General features: G+C 56.0%; 1 protein-coding gene across 1 annotated transcript in view; it reads right to left on the reverse strand.

The window, feature by feature from the left end:
• Positions 1-746: 746 nt before the first annotated feature.
• Positions 747-10,044, reverse strand: part of LOC105300311 (laminin subunit beta-3) — a 37,896-nt gene continuing 28,598 nt past the window's right edge. Inside the window, exons 20-24 of the mRNA XM_023537967.1 lie at positions 5,891-6,098; positions 5,329-5,470; positions 4,787-4,963; positions 3,849-4,002; positions 747-1,242 (exon numbers count right to left, since the gene is read on the reverse strand). Of these exons, the coding sequence (XP_023393735.1) occupies positions 1,106-1,242; positions 3,849-4,002; positions 4,787-4,963; positions 5,329-5,470; positions 5,891-6,098 (818 nt within the window). The 3' untranslated portion in view covers positions 747-1,105. The remainder of the gene's footprint in view (positions 1,243-3,848; positions 4,003-4,786; positions 4,964-5,328; positions 5,471-5,890; positions 6,099-10,044) is intronic.

Raw genomic sequence — 10,044 nt, forward strand, 5'->3', positions numbered from 1 at the left:
CTGACCCATTTATTCCTCGCACAACCCCTTGGGGTAGGCGCTGTTGGAGCCCAGGTGGCCTGACACCAGAGTCTATTCTCATAATGACTGCATCAGGAAAGTATGAAGTTGAGGCCCGGCCCTGTCCTGCCACATCTGTGACCTTGGGGGAGTTATGCAGCCCTTTGTGCCTCAGTTTCCTCACTTGTCAGATGAGAACAGCATCACCCACTGTGAGATAGTACAGACGATGTGTCCAGCACAGCGCCCAACAGATAACTGAGATGATTAATAACAGTCAAGATGTTCATGTAGATAAGTGCCTAGCACAATGCCTGGGCTGCGACAGCACACAAATGCTCATGCCATTTCCATACACACAGATGCAAATACACATCCATTACAACTCCTCTCTGAGATCCCAAGACACACAGATTGGGGTCTCAGTTGTATTATCTCCAGGAGTTGTGCGAATGTGGACACCTTCCTTCCCTTCTCTGCATTTCTATTTCCTGATCTGTATATGTTCAACTAGATCATTGTTCAAAGGCGAAAAGGGCTCCTCTGCTCTCTCATCAGGTCCCAAGGCAAAGGGGCCCAGTCTCCTTATGTCTGCGTGATGAGCAAGCTGGACTGAGCAGCAGGAGCAGCCTATGCCTCACACACCGTCGGGCCTTGGGTTTGAGCACAGGAGCACCCAGAGCCCAAATGGGAGACAGCAACAAGTGATAAAGGTTTACTTAACGGAAGACAAACAATTTTCCCTCTTTGAAATCCCAGGCTCCTTTCCAAAGATTTTTATTGAGCTTTTCAGTCATATATCATTTTGGGGTAAATTTTTGTGTTGGTCCAGGAATCAGCCTCAATGGAGAACGAAGGGCGAGGACACCGCCCAGCCAAGCTCCCTCCACTTGAAAGCTCCTGGGCACAGTGACGCGGCCCACCTCCACCATCTCTGTCCCATCAGCTCAGGCTCAGCTGCGGCCCAGAGTAATCTTAACAGCTGCATACCAGGGGTGGTCCAGGTGGTGCTTCTGGCTACGTGAAAGGAGCTGGGAAGCATTCCGGCCCAGTCTGCCCCCCAAAGAAGGCAGACGCACAGACCCAGAGGCTGGCGGCTGGAGCATCACTTGCAGGTGGCATAGTAGAGCACGCGCTCGTTGATGTGGTTGCGGATCTGCTCCACGCGCTTCTCCAGCCCCGTCAGGTCTGCCGAGCGAAGCACGATGGCCTGGCTCCCCTGAATCAGCTCTGACTCCATGTCTGACGGCGGAGGGAACAGCAGGGGTTAGAGGAGGTGGGGCTGGTGAGACCCCCCCAAAGACTCCTACCCCTCCTTCTCCTCCACCCACCTGGCGGCAGCACCCGCAGGAAGAATCATCTTTAGGGTAGCCTTCTCGAGGGCAGCCCTCCCCAGCTTCACGCCCCGCCAGCCCCATCCCACTACTAAAGAAACAAATATGGCAAGGGCTCTCACCCCAATTTTCCCGTGGTCTCTACCCTTCTCCTCTGCTCTAGGATCCCTCAGTTGTCCCACACTGAGGAAGGAGGCCACTGGCACCAAGACGAACAACACGCCACCATCGGACCCAGACAGCTGCCATGCTAGCAACCCTCAAGTGGGCCCCACGATGAAGAGCCGGCTAGGTGACCAGTGTTCCTCCCCACTCTGCCTCCCCAAAAGGCCGCTTCAAATAAATCTAGCCCTCCCGCTCCAGTCCAGTCTGCATACCATCCCGGACTGCGCATGGAGGACTCAAAGGACTCCAGAGTGGTCCAGTCCAGCCTGTCCCTCCTGTCGGTCTAGGCAGGAGACCCATCTACCATGTTCGTGAGAGCAGGGGCCCAGCCTCGGCCTGCAGTTTTCCAGGATTAGGGAGGCAGCGCCTTGCCTCACGCGCGCCAACTTTAGGCAGCTCTAGTTATGTAAAAAGTCTTCTCATTAAGCCAGAATCTGACCACTTCTTGCTTCCATTCCATTGTCTCCTGGGCATATGGGAATATATCTGCTCTGTCTCCCACCCCACAGTCCCTCATATGTCTAAGGCCTCATTTTCTCCAGATTTAACCTCCCTAATTCCTTCATCCATTCCTTAGCCAAAATCATCATAGAGCCCTTCCCGACCTCCCAACCCTGGCCACTCTCCCCACCGATGCTGAGTTTGTCGGTATCCTCTGCAAAGATGTAGCAGCCACCACTGACTGAGCACCACCCCCCGGGTGAGATCCTACCCACAGTGCGATGGGGTTGCTACTGGCCTGACATTCAGCCAGGCACCCATACAGACCTACGGGTTGATAAAATATTGTAATTTTAACAGCTGCTATTCTGTCCCCTATGCATGATTGTCCCCATGATCCCACAGTTAAAGCTGAAGTCCTGGAAGCAGGTAAGTAGCTGTTCCGATGTTACAATCTGAGTCTCTTCAGGTTGGTGGGTGCACGACACACCAGTTACTAACTATTTTTAATATCATCCCTGAGCCATTACTCTCTTTATTTTGGCTGCTTTGTATTTATTCGCTTCTTTGGCAGTAACAAGACACTGCTGACTTATATCAAGCTTACAGTTACTTCAAACTTCTGAGTCTTTTTTAGGGCAATAACAACTCATATTTGCTTTTCGCTTACCAGTTACACAGTGTTTTCAGCTACGATAGCCACTGAGAAGCCAGGCCTCACATGAGCTGCACTTCTGGTTTAGGCCCAAATGAGGCCAGAGCGGAAGATAATTTCTCTCCTTATTTAATTTCATCTCATTAGGTTCAGCCTGGCCGTTTAGACTTCTGAGGTTTCCTTAGAATGCTGGTTCTGTTGTCTACGGTTTTAAACTACCTGTCGCCCACATATCTGATAAGCAAAGTCTTATCTTCACAGAAAACGTCAATGGAGTCGAGCAGGGCGCTGACCAGCCCCCAGCCTCCTGCATCTAGCTCAGCGTCTCTCACCTCGCCCTTCAGGGCCGGTGGCCACAGCCTCCTATCTACCCACCATCAACTTGTCAACTGCCAGCTCAACATGCTCCATGGTGTCCACCTGGCTAGCCAAACAGATTTTCTCTGAAATTCAGAGAAAGTCCGTTAGAGGCATTTACTGGCACATCAGTGCTGGGCGCCATCATCACAGCTCAGGGATTGAGTCTGGTTCCCGGAAGTCCCTGTTCCCCTTGCTGAGGAACCTCGGAACCCTTTTGAAAGAGCTCCTTCCATTATGCCCCTGCCATATTCGAAGCCCTTGGATGGTCCCCTCGTGCCTCCAGGGCTGAGCCTCGCCTCCCATCCCGGCGTGGAGGCCAGGAGCATGGACCCGGACACGCCGAGCCCTGCTTCTTCCCTCCCTCCTGCTCTGGTCCTCATCGGACCTCCTCTCCTGCTCGGTGCTCCCGCTCCTCCCTCAAAACATGCCCCGTCCTTCCCACCCGCCCTGCCCTGGGCCCCTCCCCACCTCGCAGCCTCTCCCAGGCTCACATGTCCTTCCAGGCCCTCGTCTAATCTTATCTTTTCTGACCATTGCCTTCACTGAAGCTTCTCCCTGACATTATTTGTCCTTGGAATCCCCGGTCTCTTGTCACTCGGACACCCGGCACAGACCTCCTTGCGCTATTAAATAGTTTTGTGCCTTTTGTAGGCAATAGGAAAAATGGCACCATCCGGACGGCAAGTTTCCTGAAAACGGGCCAAGTCCTGGGGACATCCCCACATCCCCACAGCCCCATCACTGTGCCTCATACTTGCTAGATGCTCGGGAACTCCCAAATGACCTCACTCCCTTAATGCCGCTAGCTCCAAAAAGACGGGGCCTCAGAAGCCGTGGGGTGGGGCCAGGCTTCAGGGATGCCTCCCAGTCGGGCTCCCGGACCACCCCCTCACCCTTCATCCTGTCCATCATCTCCATGGTCTCCCCAAACAGTTCCTCTGCCTCCGTCTTGACACTCAGGATGCGGGTGCCCTGCTCCCCCAGCATGGGGCTCTGACCCAACCGGTCCTTCAGCTCGGCATATTTTTGCTTTATTCTCTCAAAACCCTAAAAAAAAGGTAGAACACAGTCTCAGTCATCATCATCATCATCATCATCCAAAGCCCTAAAGAGCTTTGGCTGGAGCACTCGATATCACCCAAGTCGATGCCGAGGGATAAGATGCCTCCTAATATCCCCAAATGGGTTGGTTTTGCCTATAAAAGCCGCTAGGCCACGAATTAGAGCTTAAACTTCCTCTGCGTTTCCCTCACTCTATCTGTAGCCCTGTTATTTCTCACTCACCTCCGGCACAGTGCCAGGCACATAGCTGTCACTTAATAGTGTACTCGGCAGCTTGGCCATCGTACCAGGACTGCAAGTGCTAACATTCCCAGTACACCGGAGGCCTGGAGAATGGCTCTGTGGTCTTCTCTCTGATCTAATTCTGACAGCGATGGGGCTCTCGGATTAGGCTGAGTCGAGAGTGTCTGCCTGGGCTGGGCAGCCATGACCGGGGCACAAGCTCCAGGTCAGGTGTTAAGAGACCTGCTCTGTAGATGAGCTTTGGGCCTGGAAAAAGTGACGTGAACGGAGAGGGCCTGGACTGGATCGCTTCTAACATCCCTGAACCAGCGACACCTGCAGCAGCCAGAGGTAGAACTCAGACGTCCGGCCAGGTTTTGGTTCATCCCGAAGACCCGTCTGGTTGTTCTAGAATAATTATTATTCTAAGTGCTTTTGAGCCCACGGTCCGACAAAGTGTACAAAGTGCACGCTTACAAACTGCCCCCTCCTGCTCAGGACCCCCGCCCCGCTCTGCGTCCTCAGGCTGACTCTGCCTGCTCTGCACCTCCTGGGCGCTGAGCGCCCGCCCGCTGGCGTCCTCCGCGAGCTGCTGGGCCAGGGCCGCCTGTGCCCGCTGCTGCTTGGCCTGGCGGCGCAGCTCGTCCATCCGTGCTCGGAAGCCGCCCAGCTGCTCCGTCATGCCCGTCACCAGTGTCTCCGCTGGCCCCAGGACCTGCTGAACCTTTGGGGAAGAGACTTGGAGTTGTGGCGGGTGCCCTGGGCGGTGGTCGCCACCCTTCTTCCCTCCACGCATCGGGCGGCTACAACTTTCTCCGGCCAGGACATCACTGCTGCCCCCTCCCACTCCCTTATCTGTCTACCCGCCTCCCCGCCTCCCCTTTCTCCAGCTCAGCGAACCCCGACGCCTTTCTGCACTTCGCCACGAGACCAGAAAACCGAAGGTCATAGCCAGGCTCGAGGCTGTAAGCCACCTTCTTTAGGTCCCAGTTCAGTTTCTATCTAGGTCACTTTCTGCATCTTCTACGCCTCGTGTCTGAATCTGTCTGTTCACTCCCAAAATGGCAGAAGGAAGCCAAAGCACCTCACCTCCGCAACCCTGTCCTGGATGAGCCGAAGGGAGCGGCTGGTGCCTTGCATGGTGTCCTGAGCTTCCTGCAGAGCCGCCGTGCCCTGCCGCAGATTCCCCACCACGTCCTCCACCTGGCCCTCCGCCGCGTGGGCTCGGATCCTGGGGTCGGGAGGGCAGAAGGGAGAGGGGACAGAATGCGCAAACAGGTAATGAAGAGATGTGTGGCTCAGCCCACTCACCAGTCCAGGAGAATATCCTTCCCGGCCAGGACAAAAAGGGGGATATTCCCTCAGTGGCTTTTCCATCCCAGGACCCCCCCAAGCAGACACGATGAATGTGGGTGTTACGTCGGAGGCGCCCTTCGGGCACAGGTTCCTCTAGGACAGAAGACAGGGCTGGGCCGAGCAAAGTGTCACCTGCGTGTTGTGCATCGCTTCGCCACCCGCACCACAGTAAGCGCCCCCTCCTGCCTCCCCGCCCCCTGCACCCCGCTGACTTGGAGAGCTTCTTCTCTCAGACGCAGGGAGCTAAGCGCCAGCCCAGCCCGGGATGGGGCGGAGTCCGGGGCCGGGGCCGTACCTGGCCTGTTCGGCCTCAGCCTGGAGCCGGCGGGCCTCAGCAATGTCCCGCTTGGTCTGGGACAGCACCAGGTCCACGTTGGGCAGCCTGGCTGCAATGGCCTGGATCTCATTCATCTTCCGTAGGACTGTGGCGGAGTCTGTGGGCAGCCACAGGGCCAGCACAGCCTCGCTGACCTCCTGGATGGTGGCCGTATCAGTGTCGGGGTCTGGAAGACAGCCATCCATCAGACTGGGGGAGCCTGGCCACCTCCCCAAAGATCAGAGGCTTCTCCAGGCTGAGCGGCACCATGGGAAGCCCCACTGTGACATCTCTGCCTGGTGCCCTGAGGCCCTGCCGCCCCTCTCAGGCATACTCAGGTGCCCATTCTCTGAGAATTTCCGGGAACGCTGAGGGAGGATGATTGTCAGCACAGCTGTGGCAACTAAGTGTCTGGTGGCACAGGAAACTGCTGGCTGGGGAGAAGGAGGCGGTGCCAGACAGCTGTTCCTGCACAATGCCTGAAGCGCCAACATAATCAGCCCTAAATTGGGGAGCGCAGTCAGGAACTGGAATTGCTTCCTTAGCAATAAGACCCCTTCCATTCGCCCCTCCGCAGACCGGAGTGCTCGTTTTTGCAAAGGCAGATAATGATTGCCAGGTCTTGGCTCAAATGTCACCTTCCCAGAGAGGCCAAGCCTGGCCGTTCGATCCCGAATCACACGCTCCTCATCCTCCTTCTCTGCTTGCCTTTCTCCCTGCATTCGTCACCGCCCACCTGCCAGACACGTAACTCATTCATCCGGAGTCTGTCTGTCTGTTTCCCCACTGGGAACGTGAGCTCCACCAGGGCAGACACTGGGTCTCGTCCTCAGCTCTAGCCCCAGCCCCTAGCGCAGCACTCGGCACTCGCGGGCACATCGGGTTTGTAGAGCGAGTGAATGATTGAAAGGGCTCCAGACCCAGGCCTCCCTCCTACTAGTCAGGCAGCCTGAGACAGGTCAAAAGGCTTCTTCGAGCTCAGTTTTCTGATCTGTGAAACGGAAATAACCATCCTCAACCTGAAGGGATGAAATGAAACAATCGGGTAGCAAGAATTTTACAAACCAACTTGGAGTCGGAGAATAAGCTCACAAGTACAGAGATGGCCTCTCCCCGCCATCTGTCCCCGATCGCTCTCACAGATTGCACTGGTATTGACGTGGTGGGGAAGGCGGCACCCGCCCACCCAGATGGATTGCCCCGGCATTGAACGCCTCCGGGGCCCTGGGCCCAGCCTTACGCTGCAACCAGAGGCTTTCCTCACTAGTTACCAGTTACATGGGTGCCAGCCCCAGTCTCCTCCCCGTGCCAGGTGGAAGGACATTCCTAGAAGGTGGAAGTCACGTCTCCTTCACTGCCGTGTCCCTTCGGAGCCAGAGCAGCACACTGCAGGAGCCCAGGCATAACTGTTGTTGAGTTTAACAAAGTGGGCTTATCCCTGACTAAGAGCTCTCACAGGGGCTGCCGATAGAGACCAGCAACCTCTCCTCTAACCCAGAGTCCTCCCTATGTGTCTTCCCAGAAAGCCCCGCCCCGAGCTCCTGCCCTTCCTCCCACCTGGCTCCAGCCCTTCCTCCATCCTGCATCACTCTGCCTGTGCCCATGGGCTGGGTCTGCGTTACACTCAGTTTCATAGGCTTCTGAGTCCCAGGGTAGGCTCAGCAAACACTCACTGCTCTGAACAGCAGCATGTGGGGAGCTGAGAATGAAAATCAAATTAGACTTGGTCCCTGGCTCATGGAACTCAAAATCTGGTGGGACGGACAGGTTCGTCACCAAGGAAGCACAACCCCGAGTGACGGGGTAAGCACGAGGCACTAGGACAGCCACTGGAGGGGCGTCTAACCCAGTCTGACAGGTCCAGGGAGGCAGCCTGGGGAGTGGGGTACCTGGAGGATTCTGAGAGGATGCGTGAGAATTAGCCAGGTCAGGAGAGGTGGGGAGGGAAGATAATCCAGGGGGAGGAAAAATGTTAGCAAAGGCAAGGAGGAAAGAGTGTGCGTGCGTGCGTGCGTACGTGTGTGTGTGTGTGTGTGTGTACATTGTGTGTGTGTGAGAGAGAGAGAGAGAGAGAGAGAGAGTCTGTCTCGTAGTGCAATAATCTAAGGTGTTGACTACAGACTGAGATGAATCCTACCTGTACTCCCTCCAGGCTGGATGCCCTTAGCAAGGTTACTTAACCTCCCTGTGCCTAGAGTGCTCATCGCAAAGCGGCAGGCAGTGGCGATTAAATAAGGTAATCAATGCAAAGCACTTAGGACAGTGCCTGTCACTTAGTAAGAACTTGGTAAACCTGAACTATTATTTTTGTCAATCCCATCTGAAGACATGGGAAGGGGCGTCGTCCGCAGGCCTCCCCCGGACGCTGTGACCCTGCGGTGCCAACAGCAACTGGTACCCGCACCCCCTGCAGACCAGCACCTGTGCCCTGGAAACTGTGAGAACTGTCCTGGGTCCCTGGTTCTTTCTGCCCCTGGCTCCATGATAGGACTTGACCTGAGACACAAGTATAACTGAGAGGGTGAAAAGGGCCCCACGGCCAGCAGTACCCTGCCTGCTCCTATGGGCCTTGCACCCCAAGGCGAGACTTCCTACCCACCTCCTGCCCACGGGCCGGGGCTGATGCGGTGTGGGTGGTCCTTCAGCTCCATTTGGCATGATCAGGGGAAGGCCTCCTTATCTGTGAGTCTGACCCCCAAACTTCGGCCTGCCCTTCCGTCCCCGTTTGCTGGGCACCACCTCCCTGCACCCCCAGGTAACTCTATTCCCCATCCTGGGGCTGTCAGGGAAGCTGGCTCCAGCATGGCCTCAGTCAAGCCAGGGGACCCCAGCAGACCCTTCCTGCCCCTCTCTGGCCTGCTGTCCGAACTCAGGAGGGCTTCGGCCCATTCAGAGCAAAGGCAACAGCACATAGTAGCAAGAACTGCCATTGTTACACCACGCCCTCAGCTCCTATTAACTGGGCTCCCAGCCAAGTAAATTCCCTGGCAGGAACTAGAAATCTAATAATATCAACTCATATTCCTGAGGCATCTTTAACTTTTCAAAACACATTTTACATCAGTTACTCGATCCCCAGAATAAACTCGTGAAATACTACCATCCCGGTTTGCAGAAGCAAAGGATGAGGCACAGAGAAAAGCAACTTGTGCAGCGTCACCCAGGTTCCTGAGTCCTAGCCAGAGATCTTTCCACTCGCCAGGGTGGCGAGGGAGGGGATCTGGTTCGTTTATTCATTCGACCGACGTTGGGTGTCTGGCCTTATGCTAGGTTCCAGTGACACAGTGAACAAGACAGACAGCCATCCCTGCCCTCGGGGAGTTCACAGTCTAGCGAGAAGGCAAACGATCCCCTCGCAGGCAAATGAATCCCACAACGCAGGCTCAGACAGTGCGGCGAAGGTCGAGGGGCCTGGGAGGGAAGGGGGACAACCAGGTACGTTCTAGGGAGATATTTACACTGAGACCTGAAGGGTAAGAATCAGCAGCCTTGGAGGGAGCATTCCAGGCAGAGAAAGAGCAAGCAAACGTTCCGAGGCGGGCAACAGCCCGGCCTGTTCAAGGAGAGCCGCTGTGCAGAGGGAGGACACCGTCCACACCCAGGAGGTGAGCAGAGACCATGATTAGGAGTTGGGCGTTTGTTCCAAGAACAAGGGGAAGCCAAGGCAGGATTTTAGGCACAGGTAGGATGTGACTCCGTGTACACATTTTTCAAAGATGTTTCAGGCTGCTCTGTTGAGACTGAACCTTGGGCGGCAGGAGCAGAGGTAGGAAAACAACTGGAAGGCCATGGCAGCCAGCCAGGCGAGTGACAGGGCGGCCAGGAGAAAGGGCAGCTGGCTGTGCTTCCAGGACAGCAGGAGTGAAACGCACGCCCAGGGCAGGGTCAAGTCCAGGCTCACCGGAGAGGAAGTCCCGGACCTGCTGGATGAGGAGCCGTGTGCGCCTGACATCCTCCTCCATCTGGGAGCGGCTGGCGCTCACCTGGGTCTCCAGGCGCTGCGCATCTGACTGCACCTGCGAGGCAGCTTCCTCGGCCGCCCTAATCTGCCGACACACACTGTAGTCAGAGGTGGCCAAAGCCCCAGGGGGCCCCCCAGCAACCCCCATGATTCTGTGGACACCCGCTGCCCA

Source organism: Pteropus vampyrus, unplaced genomic scaffold (assembly GCF_000151845.1).
Source record: "Pteropus vampyrus isolate Shadow unplaced genomic scaffold, Pvam_2.0 Scaffold207, whole genome shotgun sequence".
NCBI lineage: Eukaryota > Metazoa > Chordata > Mammalia > Chiroptera > Pteropodidae > Pteropus > Pteropus vampyrus.